The sequence below is a fragment of the Aquarana catesbeiana genome, linkage group LG07 (assembly GCF_042186555.1).
Source record: "Aquarana catesbeiana isolate 2022-GZ linkage group LG07, ASM4218655v1, whole genome shotgun sequence".
In the NCBI taxonomy this organism is placed as follows: domain Eukaryota; kingdom Metazoa; phylum Chordata; class Amphibia; order Anura; family Ranidae; genus Aquarana; species Aquarana catesbeiana.
Genome location: NC_133330.1, coordinates 313387478 through 313407544, shown reverse-complemented (window position 1 = coordinate 313407544; position 20067 = coordinate 313387478). Strand labels below are relative to the sequence as shown.

Here is a 20067-nt window from a genome sequence, read left to right as displayed (position 1 = left end):
CTACAGAGAATGTCTAGTCTGTTTTTTGTTTGGCACATCAGAAAGTCATAAAAAAATAAGAAAATATCATATGGCTCCTTCCACATTCCATCATTTTCCATTGGAATGATGTGCTGAGGATTTCAAGCGCTCGGTCTGGCACACAATCTACTACAACAGAAGCAGCTGAATGCAGAACATCCAAGTGAAGCAAACGGAGAAATCTACAAAATGCACTCGGGTTTGTCTGAGCTCCAGACTGATGGATTTAATTACCCAGCAGTCTGTTTTATTCCTGCAGACGAGGTTCTGGCTGCTTTGGGTCACTGGATCCCTGAGAGGGATCATTCTGCAAAACCAGTCAAAGGAATGTCGACATCCCTACCGGCCTTGTCTGCGGACAGTAGCAGATGAAAACACAAAGCAGCTTTGGTGGAAGAAAAGCTGAAAAAAACAAAAAAAAAACAGTTTAGACCTCGTGGCTCATCCGGTGCCTCTGACTTTTCCATTAGTATTCTCTTTAATCTTTTGCAAACTCTGATCAGCAAAGAACACTGAGACTCCGCCAGGTCTTAAGGAGACATTCTGGACCAAACACAAACTGCAGCTCTAAATATGTTAGAATAGTAACCCTTTGTCTGTTTCTGATAATGTTCTATAGCTTTTAAAGTTGATCTCCACTGAGTGCCACAAATCAAAAAACACTATTTAATTTATTTTTAATATTCAAAGCAAATTCCCCTATCCATCCATGTCTCCATGCTTTATTTTGTTGAGAAATCACTTTGAAAAACAACCCCCTATCATTTCTGGCCGTGGCCATCTTAAGTAAGGGTAGATGATTCATGTAGCATTTACTTCCTGTAATCCATCTGCCCCTAGCTTAAGCATGCTTACAGGAAAGTGTGCTTCCTGAAGACTCTTGGGATGTATGACATAATTTGCCTAGGCAAAAAAAGTAACTTCAGGAAGTAACTGAAGAAATGTAAAAAAAAAAAAAAGTTTAAAGTGGACCTGCAGTCATTTTTTCATCTTTCCATCTATTAAATCTTCTGCTCTTGTTGTTTTAACTTTGGATAGTAAACTTTTTTTTCTGACCGTAAATACCTTATACAGCCCACTTCATGTTTCCTGTCTGGTCATTAGCCTAGGCTTATGACATCATGCACAGCTCTCTCTCTCACTCTAATGAGAGTTTGCCAGCAAGGGAGGGGGGTGAGTCACAGCAGAGCCAAGGAGAGCTGCAGGGCTAGAGGGGGCTGGATGAGGGCGGAGATAACAGGAGACGGCAGAGATCCAATTGTATTTATCAAGAGAGGAGAAATTTGCCGGCAAGCAATGGTGTGAGTGTGTCTGTGTAAATCCAGGAAGTGAACAGGTAGCAGCTTCAGCTGCCCACAGTTAAAATGGCTGAAGCCAGACTCAGTGGAGGGAGATTTCTGCAGCATATTAGAATCACAGTATATAAAATAATATGCAAAGTGGTTTAAGGGAAGCTTCAGAATGGCAAAGATGGTTTTATTACAAATTATGTGACCAGACTGCAGTTCCTCTTTAAAACCAGTAAATATTATAAACTTTTCTATCTCTCTACTAATGCTAGCAGAACGAGGATTAAAAATAATGTTGATTGGGAGAGTGAAATTCCATTTTAAAACCCAACTGAACTTCCAGTTTAAATTAGCTAAATACATTTCAGGTGCATCCAAACAAAACATGCTCAATATCTTAAAGTTCATTTTCATTATAAAGTAGCTACAGCATTAGAAAAGCCTGTCCCCTGCCAGAAACTGCTGGGTGCCTTTGCTCTCCTTGGGGAAGCAGTGGTCTCTCTGTTGAAATCCATCACACCCCTGCTGAGTCGGGCCAATCTGAAAGCCAGTTCAGAGCTTGCTCTCTGCTAACTGGACAATCTGAATGTCAAAGGTGTTGTAACACTCGTTTTTTGCATCCTACGCATTAAGGTGAAAAAACACCTGGGAGTCACCGCCCCCCCGTTTTACTTACCTGAGCCCCTTCATCTTCTCGGCGGGGAAGCACTGTCCCCCTCTCCACAGGGTCCCGGCTCTTGATTGGATCGATTGATAGCAGCGCAGCCATTGGCTCCCACTGCTGTCAATCAAATCCAATGACGCAGGGGGCAGGGCCGAGTCTGGCATTCGTGTCTGTGGACGCAAATGGGACTCAGGAGCGCGCCCGCAAGGTAACCCGGGAGAGCGCTTCTCCTAGGGGGTTATCTGATATGCGGAGGAGCTGCGAGAGCCGTCGGGGGACCCCAGAAGAGGATGTTCAGGGCCACTCTGTGCAAAAGGAGCTGCACAGTGGAGGCAAGTATGACATGTTTGTTATTTTAAAAAAATTAAAAACGACCCTTTACAATCACTTTAACTGAGCAGGGGGTGTGTCAAACCTCTGCAGGGAGTCCACTGCTTCTACACAGAGAGACTGTGGCTACTTTCTAAAGAAAATTAATGGTAATGCAGAACTAAACCATCAAAAATATATGCCTTCCAGTGATGGTTACAAAAAAAGGTAAGTATCACCCAGGTACTGAATGGGACTTTAGGAGCAACTCATAAATCATAATGGAAAAATATATCTAAAACAAATAATTTTTATTACATCCATATAGACAGGCGTAAAACAATCACAATAACATTATAAAAGACAAAACAAAATGCACAAAACAAAGAATAACGGCTGATTTTTTAGAGTATGCATGTATAGGTGACTTTGTGTTCTCTATGCTTCTGACGCGTTTCAGGAAGTGTTCAATCCTTTTTTCAGGAATGTTATCAATAGAAAGTCACTTAACCACTTACAGCCCGCTGTCATTATACGTCGGCTCTTTGAAGAGGAATATCATTGTTGTGGCAGCAGATAGCTGCCATAACCCTCTATAAAAATAGGCATTTTTTTTTTTTTTTTCACAATTCGTGGGCGCTCTAGGAACGTAACCTCCGCAAATTTCGGGGGGGCTGACTACTGTTTTCCAGTGATGTGACGGTTACATCCTATGCTGGCTTCTGTCATCTTCTCCTCAGCCTTCAGCCTCTTTATTGGCTGGTAGCGGGATGACGTCACCCCGTGCACATGTTTGGGAGTCAGTCATTCAGCCACAGCTGGAGTGTGCCAGGAATGCATGCCGAGCTGCACATGCACAGCTCAGTGTACATTCAATGGAAGACTACGAGTAGGCAGGTGTTTGTTACTGCAGAAGAGACATAGCATGTCTCGTCTGCAATAAAGGGCTGCCTGATCACAGTTTTTTTCACTGGTTAAGTTTTTAGTTCCGCTTTAAAACTTTAAACATATTTTGTTTACATGCATCTGGAATGTATTTAGCTAGTTTAAGCTGAGATTTTAATTAGGCTTTAAAGTCTTTTAATGTCACTAAAGTGAACTTTTTAATGTTTTTTGCGTGTTAAATAGGTCAGTTTGTGCCAATCCACTAAGACAAACAGCAAGTATATACTGTATGTACATAGGGCAGTCATTATTGCTGTTTATCATTTTGAAAACAATAGTCTTTAATTGCTGCTTCTAATAATATGAAACATCCACTATGCTTCTTGTTGCCAGAGTTTGCACAGTGTTTGTTTTTTTTTTTTTTTATTTTTTTTTTTTTTTTGTATTATTATTTTTTTTTTAATTCATTATGGAAAAAAGGTACTTTTATAATTGAAATAATTAAGATGTCTGACAAAAAAAGCCTCATGTCTGAAGTAACAAATTCATTGCAACCAGTCTTTTCTGTTGCTATAGTAAGTTTGCACTTTGTTTCCGTATGTTTCTCATAATCCCCTGAACAACAGCACTCAGTCTGGAAGAGGGAAGATCAACACTCCAAGCCAGTCAGGACTTTGCTGCTTCATGTGAATATGATAGAGCAGAGGGTTGGCCTTATTGATGCACTGCTGCTCCTTCATTACCTGAGGCAGGCTGGTGACCAAATTGTAATAAATACCTACCATATTTATTACTGCAAATGGGGAAAAGTAAGGTCTCCTGTCCAACTAGTCTGTCTAGCAGGAATTCTTGAATCACAATACAGTTTAAAGAGTTTGGTATGCAAGGCAGTTTGCATACATTTATTTCAGCTCTGTATTTAGTGGAGTTGTGTGAACCTTAATTTCAGTGAAATATGAAAGGCAATATAATTTCATCTACCAGGGCTAGTCTATTCAGTTCAAGTATATAGAACCTTTGAACATTACCATTTTATGTTCTGTACAAGTACTTTTGAAGCTCATAATAATTACTGTTTTTTTTTGTCTTTAGGCTGTGACATCCAGCTGCTGGTCTGTGCTTAAGCAGAAGAAGCAACAGATGAAGGTACAACAGTAGTTCACAGCGATTATTTTCAGCTTGGCTAACAAAAATATTACATCTCTGATCTTGGTACAGAGAGCGCACAGCAGAAACTGTCTGCTTTCATATTGTCTCTTTCTGATTGAAGTCAGTGCAGAGTGGAGCAAAGGGGTGAAGGGAGTGGTATGGGTCACTCTTCTGTAGCCAGGCTTTTTTTCCAGCAAGCTTTAAAGATTAGCCAGATAAGTGCATGTAATAGGCCTAGGGTGCTACATGCTGGCTACAAATCTTGAACATACAGTATATTGTCAAAAGTATTATAGTCCAAGATATAGTCCGTAGGGTTCAATATTGAGTTGGCCCAACCTTTGCAGCTATAACAGCTTCAACTCTTCTAGGAAGGTTGTTCACACGGTTTAGGAGTGTGTCTATGGGAATGTTTGATCATTCTTCCACAAGCGCATTTGTGAGGTCAGGCATTGATGTTGGACGAGAAGGCCTGGCTCGCAGTCTCCGCTCTAATTCAACCCAAAGGTGTTCTATTGGGTTGAGCTCAGGACTTTATGCAGACCAGTCAAGTTCCTCCACCCCAAACTCACTTATCCATGTCTTTATGGACCTTGCTTTGTGCACTGGTGCACAGTCATGTTGGAACAGGAAGGTGCCATCCCCAAACTGTTCCCACAAAGTTGGGAGCATTAAATTGTCCAAAATGTCTTGGTGTGCTAATCCTTAAGAGTTCCCTTCACTGGAACTAAGGGGCCAAGCCTAACCCCTGAAAAACAACCCTACACCTTAATGATTTGGACCAGTGCACAAAGCAAGGTCCATAAAGACATGGATGAGCGAGTTTGGGGTGGAGGAACTTGACTGGCTTGCACAGAGTCCTGACCTCAACCTGATAGAACACGTTTTGGGATGAATTAGAGCGGAGTCTGCGAGCCAGGCCTTCTTGTCCAATATCAGTGCCTGACCTCACAAATGCGCTTCTGGAAGAATGATCAAACATTCCCATAGACACACTCCTAAACCTTGTGGACAGTCTTCCCAGAAGAGTTGAAGCTGTAAAGGGTGGGCCAACTCAATATTGAACCCTACCGACTAAGACTGGGATGCCATTAAAGCATCCAAAAGTGGAACTTCCACTCATTTGTCTCCTCTCCCCCTCCAGTGCCACAATTGGCACCTTTCGGGGGGGGGACAGGATACCTGTCTTTGACCGGTATCCTGTTCCCACTACCGGGAGTCCAGGCTGCGGCCCGTGACATGACCCCGGGGCTCCCTCCTCCTCTCCCTGTCACTGGGCCAGTAGGAGAGAGAAGCAGGGCCTCACGCATGTGCAGTAGGGTTCCCGGCCTGAAGCCGTTAGGCTACACTGCCGGGTTCCCATACCCGCAATGGCAGTGGCAGCACCTGACAGCTGATGGAAACATCAGCTGCGGTGCCGACATCGCTGGACTCCAGGACAGGTAAGTGTCCTACTGTTAAAAGCCAGCAGCTGCAGTATGTGTAGCTGCTGGCTTTTAAATTTTTTTTTCTTTGGGCGGAACACCGCTTTAAAGTTCATGTGCGTGTAAAGGCAGGTGTCCCAATACTTTTGACAATATAGTGTATTTCATTGTAGCATTTAACCAACTAAACCAAGTACCGGTATAAAATGTTTTTTAGTCTAAAAGATAATAAGCAAATTGAACATTTTAGCTAGGGTAAACAATGATCAAAAAGCTTAAGAGACATGCTTATTTATATTTGTATGTATGTATATATGTATGTATATATGTGTGTGTGTGTGTGTGTATGTGTGTGTGTGTGTGTGTGTATATATATATATATATATATATATATATATATATATATATATATATATATATATATATATATATATATATATAGCATTATATAATCTTGTATATAATACGGCACATTTGTTCTCTTATTTTGTGAATCGGAGTCCAGTTTTCTGGCAAGTTATTGAAGAGTGTAATGTGGCAGTTCTTTGTTGGAGTGGTTGTAATCTGCCAACCTCACCACCAAGTAGAACTATAGTAACCCAAGAGGGAGAACTTGGATCTTGCAATGATAGAGGCAGCTGAAGGGGATTTCATGTCCTTGGTTTGTTTCCAGCAGTGACAACAAATCAGACCTCTAAAGTACACCTGACTACATCTTGAGCTGACATAAATAACAATTGGACAATCGATACAGGCTCATATGCCCTCCTTGACCCCTTGGTGCCAGATCTTCACACCTAAGGTGGTGGGGGAAGCACTGTACAGAACAATCCTGCAACATCATTACTGACAGATACATCTGCTTTGTTCTTAGAACAGTACACATTGAGGCAAAAGCTTTGCTAAGCACTATTGTGAAGACTGTATGTTGGGTTGTATACACCCCTTTATTGTCCGTGTCGAGCCCTTGTTGGGCAGTAGGAACGGTTAGACCAGGGGTGCCCAACCTTTTGAGGAGCGAGGGCCACTTTATCGACTTGGTAATCGGTCGCAGGCCACAATGAACGTAAAGTGGGGATGGCAGGTCTGTGTCCACTCTGCATATGTAGAGCAGACACAGATGCAACCCGCTCTACCCTAAGGGCCCTCCGATCCGCCCAGACAGAAGGGGACAAATCACCTTCTATTTTTTTTTTTAAAGAGATTGGATTGCAGATAGGCGGGTGTAAACGGACACGGATATCTGCCGCTCTATAGAGGTGAATGGAGAGTCCGTTTGAGTCCACCTGAAAAACAGACAGGTGGACCCGATCGGAACGATCATGTGAAAGGGGCCTAAGGCTGCTTTCACACTGATGCACAGCGGTTTCCCTTCTCCTCAACTGACCTCAATCTTCACTTCTTCCTCAGGATTCCTGCAGCTGGCTGGTACTGCTGGCAGGTACTGTTGACTGGTATTGGTACTGCTGGCTGGTACTGGTACTGCTGGTGGGTACTGCTGGCTAGTACTGCTGGTGGGTACTGATACTGGTGGCTGGTACTGGTACTGCTGGCGGGTACTGGTACTGCTGGTTTATACTGCTGACTTGTACGGATAGTGGGTACTGGTACTGCTGGCGGGTACTTCTGGCTGGTACTGGTACTGCTGGTTTATATTGCTGGCTGGTACTGATGACTGGTACTGCTGGTTGGTACTGGTACTGTTGGTTGGTACTGCTGGCTGGTACTGTTGGTTGGTACTGGTACTGCTGGCTGGTACTGATACTGGTGGCTGGTACTGGTGGCTGCTGTCCCAGATCGCGGGTTCCTGTGTCCCGACCCGTTATCCCTGAGCATAATTGTGACAGAAGCATGCAGCTGCAGTAGAGAGCAGAGCCGATGCTTCCTGTCACAGGCGGAGTACATTTGGTATCACTCCGTCTGTGAAGGAGCCGGCGCTATGCAGGAAGCATCGGCTCGGTTTCCTCCAGCAGCGGGTCCGTTCTTTGCACTAATGCTCGGAGATGGTGGGTCAGGATCCCGCGATCTGGACTTGCCGACCGGCCATCTCAGAGCAAGACATGGCGGGCCACATCGGTGGGCGCTGCGGTTGGGCACCCCTGGGTTAGACCAAGGTTGTCAAACCTGCAGCCCACGGGCCACATGCGGCCCAAGATGGCTGTGAATGCAGCCCAATGCAAAATTACTTAAAAATGTTTTTTAATTTATTTTTTCTTGTAAATATGCATTTACACTTGGTGAACATGTGACGGAAGGAAAATTTGGCAGTGTCTCTTTACTGAACTTTTATTATTATACAGGATTTATATAGCGCCAACAGTTTGCTCTGCGCTTTACAAAATGAAGGCAGACATTACAGTTACAATACAATTTAGTACAACAGGAATCAGGGGGCCCTGCTCGTTAGAGCTTACAATCTAAAAGGGAGGGTCAAGTGATACAAAAGGTAATAACTGTGGGGGATGAGCTGATGGAGAAAGTAAAAACACAGTGTGTTAGTTAGAAGCAGGATAGGCATCTTTAAAGAGAAGGGTTTTCAGGGATCGTCTAAAGATGGATAGATTAGGAGAGAGTCTGACAGATTGGGGTAGGGAGTTCCAAAGGATGGGTGAGGCTTGTGAGAAGTCCTGGATGCGAGCATTGGAGGCAGTCACAAGGGAGCTAGAGAGCAGGAGGTCATGGGAGGACCGAAGAGAGCGGTTTGGGTGATATTTTGAGACTAGGCTGGTGATGTAGCTGGGGGCAGAGTTGCGGGCATAGTACAAGCTACAGGGTTCTGTTGTTTGACAAGGTTAGGCAGACAGAAGTTAGGATACATTGGGGTTAATTTACTGAAGTTAGACTGTGCACTTTGCAAGTGTAGTTGCAGTCTACAAGGGCATTTTCTCCAGAGCTTAGTAAAAGAGGTGAAGCTTCACATTGCAAAGAATACCCAATAATATGATGGAAAATAATTTTTTTTTTTTTTTTTTAACTTGCCCATGATTGGATGATGGAAGTCAGCAGAGCTTCCCCCATTTACTAAGCTCTGAAAGCAAATGCCCTTGCAGAGAGCAACTGCACTTGCAAAGTGCATAGCCTTCTTGCCTTTAGTAAATCAACCAAATGTCTGAGGTCAGCCCATTGATTTGACAAGACAAGACAACACAAAGTGATAAAATCTAAATAGGGGAAGCAAATATAATATTACTCTTTAGCTGATTCCTGCTCAATTGGCTGAAATTCAAGTAATGAGTGGCCTCCATCTCCGCAAACACTTGATTGAAAAATCAAAGGCGCCAGATGGAAAATTGTCAGCCAAACAATGACTGCAGCCAATCAAATGCAGTCACAGTTTAGGTACTCAGCACTAGGTGTACTTTCGACTGTCCGAATGCAATAGCTGACAGCAGAATTTCCTCCATCTATGCTGTATAGTGTGGATGGAAAAATCTATTGATTTTTCTTGATCATCCGAGGGCTAACAAGAGAAATCTGAACTTGAATGGCTTAACTAATCTTAATGTTGAACTCTAAACCCTCCTATCCTTTAAAGCCAAATAAGCTGCCATCTTAGCCTCTGTTTGATCTGCAGTTCCAATGGTGCTGCACATGTGATCAGTTATGACCCCATTAAATTGATGACTTGACAGTCTGAGAGCACAAGCAACTGTGAAAGTTATAATTCATAGCATGCCTTGAATGTAATTTGTTTTGGAAAATGGTTAAATCCATCAATTTTAGTTTCACATTAAGTCTTCTATAAGTGAGCCTGCACAGCTGTGATTATTGAAGATGGACTCGGACTCCTGCCTAAACCCCCATTGTAGCTAGAGATGCCCATAGGTTAACTGTTCTTTTTTTCTTTTCTTTTTTTCAGCCAATTGTCCGAATAAAAAAAAAAAAATGAATGGATTCCTCCCATCCACACAAGCAAAGTGAAAGGAGGAATCCTCCCCACTGTGTCATTGCATTCTGACAGCGCGATTCCTCTGCTGTTGGATTACACTGCTCAGGCAAAAGTTTTCCAACATTCCAATTCTGACAGAAGTCGATCGTCTTCTGTCAAGCACAAAAGGCCATAGATGGATCAAAATTCATCAAGTCTCTGCTGAACCGACCGAATTTTGATCCATCTATGGCTAGCTTTATTCCCTGTATCATACACTGGAATTCTCAGCTATATCTAATTTCCTGCTTTATCTAATCAGTTGCTCTCTACATACATGTGTACAGGAAGAAATGAATAATGGAATCATCACCAGAACCTCCTGTTACTCTGGTTTATTTTTATTTTCAGGTGTCTGATGGATTCTTTGCCCATTTCTATGCAGTCTGTGAACACATAAGTCCGGTTTTGGCCTGGGGATTCCTGGGACCCAAAAACTCATTAAACGACCTGTGCTGCTTCTATAAGGTACTGAAGACATCTTCTGATAAACAGGCCCTCTCTTTTTATACATGGAGTTGGCCTTGTATGAGAATGCAGTTCCTCTATTTCTCCTTCTGTGCTTTCTCTTGTTTAATGGTCTGTACAGTAGAAGTACTAGTATTGGTTCACAAAAATAATACTCTGACACTAGGAGTGGAGCTTGCATACCTCCCAACTTTTGAACTTGAGAATGAAGGACATTTCAGGGAGATGGTGACCTGCGGTAACTAGGGCACATGGAAGGAAGGATCACTATGGTGCATGGAAGGCAGGAAGGACCACTGTGGTGCATGGAAGGCAGGAAGGATCACTATGGCACATGGAAGGCAGGAAGGATCACTATGGCACATGGAAGGCAGGAAGGATCACTTTGGCACATGGAAGGCAGGAGGAAGGATCACTAGGGCACATGGAAGGCACGAAGGATCACTATGGCGCATGGAAGGCAGGAAGAATCACTATATTATATGGAAGCAAGGAAGGCTATATTATATGGAAGGAAGAGAGAGGGATGAGTTCACTCAGACTTTCACTCGCTCAAGGCTGGCTGGTCTCCAGAGGCTCAGGCAGTAACATCATGTGTACTGCTTAAAAATTCCCACCCACACAACCCTTTCACAGGCACAGCATTGGCTGTGAGCCAGAGGTTATGGGCAGACACGGGGACATGGGGAGGAGGTAGAGCAGACCTAATCTACCTCCTTTTCCATTCGTACAGGATGTAGAATGGGTGGGGAGGGGGGCTGTGCTGGCTGGGCACTGAGCGTGTCGGTCTCAGCCTTGAAAGCTGCACACGGCGCACACTGACAGGTAGAGTCAAGTGCCTGAACTTGCTCCAGCACTGGGCTCCGCTGCTGGATTTGCGTAACACCGGGATTTACTTGAAATCTCAGGACAGTCCCGGCGGATCTGGGATGGTATAAGTTTGTCCAATAAGGTGCTGTCATTTAGGTATGCCTAGGAGCAGTGTAATGTATAATATAGCATGTGATTGGTTGCTAAATATAATATCACATTGCTTATTGCTATTTATCTTACAGTATAAAATTCAGTTTTTACATATTGAGAGAACATTTAATAAACTATGTCATTGTGATGGAATAATTTTATCCCTTTCTGTCCTATTAACAGGCTCAGGTTCTGCATTTTTTGAAGGACATATTTGATCTGGAGAAAGTCTGCTATTCAAATGTTGAAATCCTGATGGAAGACATTTTGCAGTGTCTCCAACACCGCATAGAGCTGATCGAGACTTATTTGGAAAGAGACTCCCTGAAACCCGTACATGTCCCGTCCCACATATACCAACCACCTAAACCTTTTCTAGCATAAATTATATATATATATATAGCTAAAACCTGTCACTTACACAATGTGAAGTCAGCCATATTTTTTTTTCCTCAGCACAGCCAATGATTTCATCAAATTTCTAACTTTTTTGCGGGTTGGGTGGGCAAGGTCTTCATTAGCATAGGGTATAACCAAATTAATATCATTCTATTCTCGGCTTACAAACCGGTTCCCACAGTACTAAATGGCTGTCTTCCCTGTGTACAAAACAGGTGCTCTTTAATCCTAGGCTTCCCTTATAGAGCAACAAGCCAAACAATAACTTTATAGCTCATTCATTTCCCACTGCCAAAATTGGCCTTCCACAATTTGTCACTAAATCACTATACTTTTGCAAAAATGCATCACACCTTGTTTATGTTCGTTTCTAAATATGATTTAGGATTAGCTTTATCTTATTTTATATTTGTTGATTTGTCTAGTTCAAAGTGAATGTTTAATATTTATTGTCCTCTTTCTTGGAGAACTCCGCCTATACATTTTTGGCAGAGGGCGGTAAAAAAAAAAAAGGGGTAAAGGTATGACTCCTCTGGACCTTGTTCCCATAAGGCCTCATTCACACGAGGCAGATCCGCTACCACGGAGTCTGCCAGCTCAGCGGGAGATCTCTCCGTTGATCGCCGCTGAGCCGGCGGATGACAGGTCCCTCTCTGCCCACTGAGCAGGGAGGGGCTTGTCGAGCGCCGCTGCTTCCTATGGAGAGATCGGACGAAAACGGACAGCATGTCCGTTTTCATCAGATCTCACCCGATTCGATCCGCCAGGGATGGATGCGAACGTAGGGCCATCCGTCTGATTTTAGCGGATCGGATCGGGTCGGATGTCAGCGGACATGTCACCGCTGACATCCTTTCCTCCATAGACTAGCATGGAGCGCCCGTTCAGGTCTGCCAACAAAACTGATGGGCGGACCTGAATGGTCCGTTCATGTGAAAGGGGCCTAATTCTAATATTTGCACATGTTCTACCCCAAGCTCTTCCTTTTCCAGCCATCTTCTATACAGGAACAGGAGGATGGATGAAAGTCATGCTTAAAAGAAACCTGTCATAAGGAGGCTGCATTTCTGACTTCTGCTTCTGAAAAAATAGCTGCTTGGTTGTAATGCTGACACCTAAAGCACTTTCACACTGAGGCGGTGGGGACATCAGTGGTTAATGGGCAGGGGTGCTTTAGGAGCCCCAAAGATGCTGCTTGCAGGACTTTTTTTACCGCCCTGCAAGAGCACTGCTTCAGTGTGAAAGCACTCAGGCTTTCACACTGGAGTGACAGGAGAGGCGCTTTACAGGCACTATTTTTTAGCCCTAAAACTCCTGTAAAACGCCTCAGTGTGAAAGTAGCCTTAAGCTTCAAAACTTTGAACCACTAACCCAAAACATGTATGCAGTTAAAGGATAAGTTCACCTTTTTATAACATATTACACCCATATTTAGAGGGGGATCTTCTCTAAATGCGGCCTTGCAGGGCTCCACCCACCCAGCTACGTCACTCATTCACAGTGTTCTGTGAATGGAAAACTAGAAGTCCCAACAGTATTAGTGACTATCAGCTTGTAGTTCTCAATGAACTTTTATGGCGCTGTGTGCGCCATGGTAGTTCATTGATTCTTCCTGTCAAATTGTATCGGCTTCATTTGTATCGGTGATCTGCTGATTGCTGGTGCAATGCTTTACAGGCTCCCAAAACAAAAAATAATAAATGCACATTTTTTTACCTGCAAAAAAAATGTGCATTTTATGTTTTTTTGTCAAAAGGGGAACTTATCCTTTAAAGATTCTGAATTGTCTCTGATTCTCTTTATATGCAGACTTGTACTGTGTCACAGACTTAGAAAAATGTATGATTTAAAACCAGGCAACAAGCATTTTCAGAAGGGGGTCAGGAATGGCAACGACAGGTCTTCTGTGCAGTCTACTCTGCACTAATCATATAAATCATAATTATGAATGAAAGGGAATCTTACACAAAGCAACACACCCATGTGGGAGACTGCTGTTTTCTGATTCTTAGATTGCTGCATGCTTGTTCCAGGGCAGTGGCGCTCCAGCTGTGACATCACAGAGTGACATCATAGCTGTAGAACTAGTATGTGAGCTGGGGACTTATTACCATCTGAGGCTTCTCACATGGGTATTTTGCTTTATATCACATTTTCTTCTCTTTTTACCATTTTGTGTTTTAGGACTTTGGGGGTCCTACAGAGGACCAAGAATAGTTACAGAAGAAAAGTTTGATCAACATAAGGGACACTTTGCAACCTTAAAGTTCATCTGTCACCTATTTTAATAGAAATACAAGTCCTATCTTAGAACAGACAGCATAAGTTGTCTCTGTGTGCCTCTCTTAGCCCCGGTTCACAGTGCTGCGACTTTCCATGCGACTTAAGAGTTCAAAGTTACATGACAAATCGCGCCCCATTAACGGCAATGGAACTGTTCTAATCAGTGCGACTCAAGTCGCGCCAACTTAGAAAAAGGTCCCTGCACTACTTTGGTGCGACTTCAACACGACTTGCATTGACTTCTGTTCAAGAAGTCGTATGCAAGCCGTGATGAAGTCATGCAGGGATGTTGGGTTTCAAAGTCATGCGACTTTGAAGCCGCGGCAGTGTGAACAAGGGCTTAAGCTAGTTTCACTTTTTTTACTGAAGACTGAGTTATAGGCAAATCCCCACCAACTGCAGTACCTTTCACCTGTGGACTTTATTCCTTGGTCACTAAAACAGAAGGCAAGTGGTGGGGGTTGGCCCACAGGTAAAGGCTGGTACACACAAGCAGAATATCGGCCAGTTCAACAGAAACCGGATGACTTTCGACCCGTGTACAGCAGCCTGTCCAACAGAATCTGGTCTGACGACCGACTTTTATCAAACGGGCATGCTGGAAAGCCAGCATCTGATCAGCACTTGCAGCCAATAGTATGGTGTGGTGACCTCTCAGTTTTGTTTTTTTCGTTCAGCCTGCTGGGTTGAATTAAAAAAAATAAAAACTCCCTGTGTGTACCTAGCATAATGGAAGAAGTTACATTCCATTAGCAAAAATAAACTAATAAAGGAGGTGCAAACCGAGGCCGAAAACTGACGTCCGGCTAATAGCAAGCATCTTGTGGGGTAGGCTGTTGGGCAGGACTTTTAAAAGTTAAAAATGGATGGCATGTCCAGTTTAAACCACCATAGAGGGCAGATAGATTTGCTGCTCTACCCAGGTGCCCCACAGGAGCTGTTGGCTGTAGGAAAGGAAAACAGCCCAATCAGACAACTGTCATCTCATATCCATGTTTATCCTTCGGGCATCAAACCGTTACTGCAGTGTCCAAGGAGAGACAAATAGGATGTCTAACTTACTCATACAAGAGATTTCCTCTGTGATGCAATTATCTGAATTCCCTTTTCTTGTTATGTTGATCCAGAAGATATTCATATAGATATGTTTGTGTTACTAGAATTTTGTACCTAGGGACCCACACGCGGCAATTTGCCATTTCATGTTTTGTGGGCTACACTCTATTTAAAAGTTCTATAGCCTTGGTGTGACTTGTAAAGTGGCTCCCTCCTCGGAGTGTTCTGGTGCATTTTAAAGGTTCGATCCACCTGAAAATAATATTTTAGCTTTTTGTGTATGCCTGGTGGTTGAATAAGCTGCCAGCATCTTCATTTTGTGTGTTGGGTGCAGAATCCAAAACCCTCCTATATTCGTGGATGTGCCACAACCTTGTAAGGCAGGTCATAGACCAGGAGTCTCCAAACTTTCTAAACAAAGGGCCACTTTACTGTCGTGCAGACTTTAGGGGGTGCCGAACTGTGGCCAGTGGGAGTAGAAAATGTCCTGTGTCAGTGGGAGGAATATTGCCCCATGTTTAGTATTAGGGGAGAAGTGTACCATCACTGGTATCCATGGGAGGAATACTGCCCCATTTTTAGTATCAGTGGGAGGAGTAGTGGCCCCTTATTAGTATCAGTGGGAGTAATAGTGCCCCATTATTAGTATCAATGGGAAGAATAGTGCCCCATCGTTGGTGTAAGTGGGAAGAATAGTGCCCCATCGTTGGTGTAAGTGGGAGCAATAGTGCTCCATTATTGGTGTCATTGGAATAAATAGCGCCCCAAGAGCTGGATAAAGGCATGCAGAGGGCCTCATCCAGCCCCTGGGCCACAGTTTGGAGACCACTGCCATAGACATTGCAAATTTCTTTCCTGCAATGGGTTGCAGGAAAGAAATTTGCATGATTCCCCCACTAAGACAGACAGTGCTGACAAGGGAATCCCTCCTGCTGCGTGACATTGCATTCTACCGGCGGGAGAAGACAGCGATTATTGCTAGCGGGGCTATAGCAGCCGCAAGTAAATCAAGCAGTCTGGTTGTGTACCTAAGTTGATTGATCGAACAGCTTGGTACATTCAGCCTGTCCACACACACAGTTCGAATCTCGGCCGCTTCCTGCTGAACCAACCGCGATTCGAACAGTCTATAGCCGGCCTAAGGCTGAAATTGAGCCTCATTTATCATGTCCAAAATCAGAACTTGTTGTGTTCCACCATAGCAACCAGTCAGTTTTAGCTTTCAGTTCACCAACTATCATTGACTAGAGAATTTTTGAATAGTGGGGCATAAAAGAATATTATTTCTTTATGCCTCTGCAATTAAAAGTCAAATCGCTTTTGTTGCTAGATGGTAGTCCTGAAGATTCCAATCTACCTTGATAAATAACAGTGGGGGTATGGAAGTTTGATTCTGGTTGATCAGTTGGGTCAATGGGGTTTAATTTATGAAAACTGGGGCAAAGGATGTTATAGATACCAGTAGGATTCTATATTCTGAAGCAGCCTTTCTCAACCTTTTTAACATGGAGGAACCATTAAAATAACTTTCTGGTCTCGGGGAACCCCTACTAATAATTACTATATGTACAGCTCACTGTACATTAGTAGGATGGTCAGTGGGAAGAGTGGCCCTTACATTTGTGGTCAGTGGGATGAATCTTCCCTCTTACAGATGGCTAAAAAGATGTCAGTGGGAACGTATCTGAGAGGCAGAAATTGCTCCTTGTTCAAGGAACCCTTAGCAACCTCTGGAGGAACCCTAGAATTCCACAGAATCCTGGTTGAGAAAGGCTGTTTTTAAGAATTTAATGTGAGTCTTATTTGCTTGCCATGGACAGCTTGGTTATTCATTTCAAATGTGATATGTTGGCCCAAGGAGTTGGCCAATAAGTGACTCAGCTCACCAGTATCCAATGCTAAAATATCATTTTTGGGTGGACTTGTACTTTTAAATATAGAGTTTGGTTTGGTTTGTTTTTACATCCACTGGAAATGTGGTGGCCTTGACTGAGAAGGTGCTAACAGTTTATACTGTAATCTTGCAGTTTACATGGTTCTCAGGGAGATTCTTGAGAAAAACAAGACCAAGACATGCTGTTTACATTGTAGGAAGGTGGCCTATGACCTTCCTTCTCTTCTTCAGATCCCATCCACCATGCCGGCTGAATGGCATGCTGGGAATTGTTGATCAACAAGAGCTGGTTGGCCACAAGCTGACCCGGCTTGGTTTACATTCTTGTGTGTATATATGACTGTAAATAATTATGTGGTTAATGTGAAGAAAAAAAAATTGTTACATGCTATTGCACTTTTTTTTGCACAAAGTTTACAGAGGACTGTCATTGCTTTCTGGAGATGCGTGTGATCTTCCCGTTTCATTCACTCACTAGGGCCTTATATATTAAAGTTGTACATGTTGCCTACAGCAGCCAATTAAACCAACATGAGAATAGTGATAGTTATAATTGGATTGGCTGCCCTATGGAACATCAACAACTTGGTTGCTGTTCTCATTGTACAGGTTGAAGGGTATTTTTGAAACTACTGAACATACGTTAAAGTCCAAGTGAAGCGATGTCATTTATGGCTGCAAAAATTGAAGTAATTGCGGGTTTCTTTTTCTTATTTTGTAGGGCGAATTCACACTTGCACTGCGTGAAATCGCAGAGCCGCAAGAGTGATTAGGCGCTTCAGCCGAGATGCGTTACCGGCTGCTAGGGAGCAGTGTGATGCACGATTCAGCACATTGCACTACTCCCTTTCTTTTTGTTTTGTACAAGCTTTATTTGAAGTGTACAAAACATACACCTCATTCACTGCCATGTCAGATAGTGTGCTGTGATTCAGCCCGCTGCTCTGCGATAAAGTGTAGCATGTCTAGGCTGTGTTGCAGTGTGAACAGAACACATAAACAATTGTTTCCTGTGTGTCCCTGCAGTGACAGGTGATTTACAATGCAGTAAAATGTCTGTCAACGCACAGTGTGAATAGTCCTGTATGCTATAGCAAGTGTTAAAATACCCTGTGCTAGCAGTACACTAGAGCATCCGGCCATTGCTCAGGACAGAGCAGAGTTCACCAGGTCCAGATTCGGGGAGTTGTTGAAATGCTGAAGATTCGGACCACTGTGATCTTTATTGATCAGCAGTCCAACTGTCTTAGCATGCTAGGAATCAAAAAATGTAAAGGAAGAATCCGATTGCATGTTGTAAGTAATGCAATGAGAGTTGATTGGGGTAGTAGGTGTGGTGCTGTTCTATAGATGAATGTGTCCTTTTAATAGGTGGAATATTTATACTCTATTGGGTCTTGTCTATGTTGTGGTACTTCCTAAAATGTATGTCAAATATTCTTAATCCACAATTATAATTAATAAATAAAAAAAAAAAAAAAAAAAGTCAATGGACCGTAAACCATGTGCAAAAAAAAAAAAAAAAAAATTCAAAAGGGACTGGTGCTCTTTCTTTTAAACAGCTAATCAATCTTTGATCTATACAAATTACTAGTCTCTAGGATTAGACCCTCCCTATATTTATAATAGTTATTCTTACGACATATATCAAGTGCTGATATTCCTTCAGAAAAAAATACACAGAGATAAAAATAAATACAATATATAAATATATATAAATGATTCCAAACTGAATATAAATGGACCTTGAAACATGTGCAAAATAAGTGGAAAGTAATAAAGTGAATGGTGCTCTTTTTAAAACAATTGATCAGACTTTGATGTATGCAGGCAAATGATCAATTTTTGATATATGCACAAATAGTCCTTATTTAAATACTCTGTGAATCAGGTGCTCTTCAGTTTATTACAAGTTCATGAAATACTTAGGGGAAGGGTTTGGGATTTTATATGAAGCATGCAGCCAGGGAGGTATCACGAATAAAGTGTGTCTGGCGGGTGTGTTGTAGGTTAGAACCAAATAGATTACATAATGGCATGATACATACAACAAAGTATAATAAAATGTATTTCATACATAATATATAGTAACATGATCGCATAATGGCATAGTAACATATTGGTTCATATTATTCACATTATGAAACGCCAAACTCATTATTTCGAGCCTCCACAATATAAAACTATAATTGAATGGGTACAATCCAGGGAAACATGATCAGCAAAATGTTGATAGCAATCTTGAGATGTAAACAAAGGGCATCTATATAGCTCAACGTGTTTTGTGAGAAGATACAGGTTAGGTGTCTATAAAAATATAAAACATTTACAATGGATCCATCTATATAAGAAGGGGATGGAAGGATGGAAAGGAAATCACCCACTCATACTTACAGAGCAACTTTGAGTCTGGGTGCAAGCGTTATAAACTATATAAGTATATGAGTATAAACTTTACTCGTTATACTTTCTTGTATGTATCATGCCGTTATGTAATGTATGTGGTTCTAACCTATAACACACTCGCCAGACACACTTTATTTGTGATACCTCCCTGGCTGCATGCTTCATATAAAGTCCCAAATCCTTCCCCTATGTATTCGTAACCAGGGATGGAGATACTTGTCTCTTTATGTTCTGTGCCTCATAAAGTCCAAAACCCTCTCTTTCCTTTATTATTTATAAATTCATGCTCGTGCTTCTTGTGCTCCTCTGTGGTGCCACACTCACCAAAAAGCTGTCCTCTCAAGGGGGCGCTCCACATTAACAGTGTATGCCGCTTTGTAGTAGATCCCAGATCCTCACCTCTGTGACTGTCCTCTCCTTCCTCTTTTCGAAGCTCAGCCCCTCTGTCTCATCCACATGCAAAGAAAAGATAGCACCCCATAGCATAACACAGTTTTAAATTTTTTTATTTGGTGTATGCAGTTGGAAATATACTCACAATTTTACAGTGTTAAGAAAGCATTTAAAAACAGTAAGTCCGGGACGATATGAGCTCCACGGCTTCATACAGGAAGTGGCGTTCCTGATGACGTGCTGACGAAACGCATAGGGCGGAGCTTCCAGCGTCACTTCATCATCAAAGATTGATTAGTTGTTTAAAAGAGCACCAGTCAATTTTTAGGGTTTTTTTGCACATGGTTTAAGGTCCATTGATATTGTTTTTTTTAATTTATTAATTCTAATTGTGGATTAAGAATATTTGACCTACATTTTAGGAAGTACCACAACATAAACAAGACCCAATTGAATATAAATATTCCACCTATTAAAAGGACACATTCATCTATAGAACAGCGTCACACCTACTACCCCAATCAACTCTCAATGCA

At 42.5% G+C, this 20067-nt stretch overlaps 1 protein-coding gene across 1 annotated transcript in view; it reads left to right on the top strand.

Moving 5' to 3' along the window:
* The window catches only part of MIGA1 (mitoguardin 1), a gene marked incomplete at its 5' end in the record, with an annotated part of 82246 nt that extends 62992 nt beyond the window's left edge, over positions 1-19254 (top strand). Inside the window, 3 exon segments of the mRNA XM_073593708.1 lie at positions 4261-4314; positions 10021-10137; positions 11284-19254. Coding sequence (XP_073449809.1) covers positions 4261-4314; positions 10021-10137; positions 11284-11484 — 372 coding nt within the window.
* Between the last annotated feature and the right edge of the window lie 813 nt (positions 19255-20067).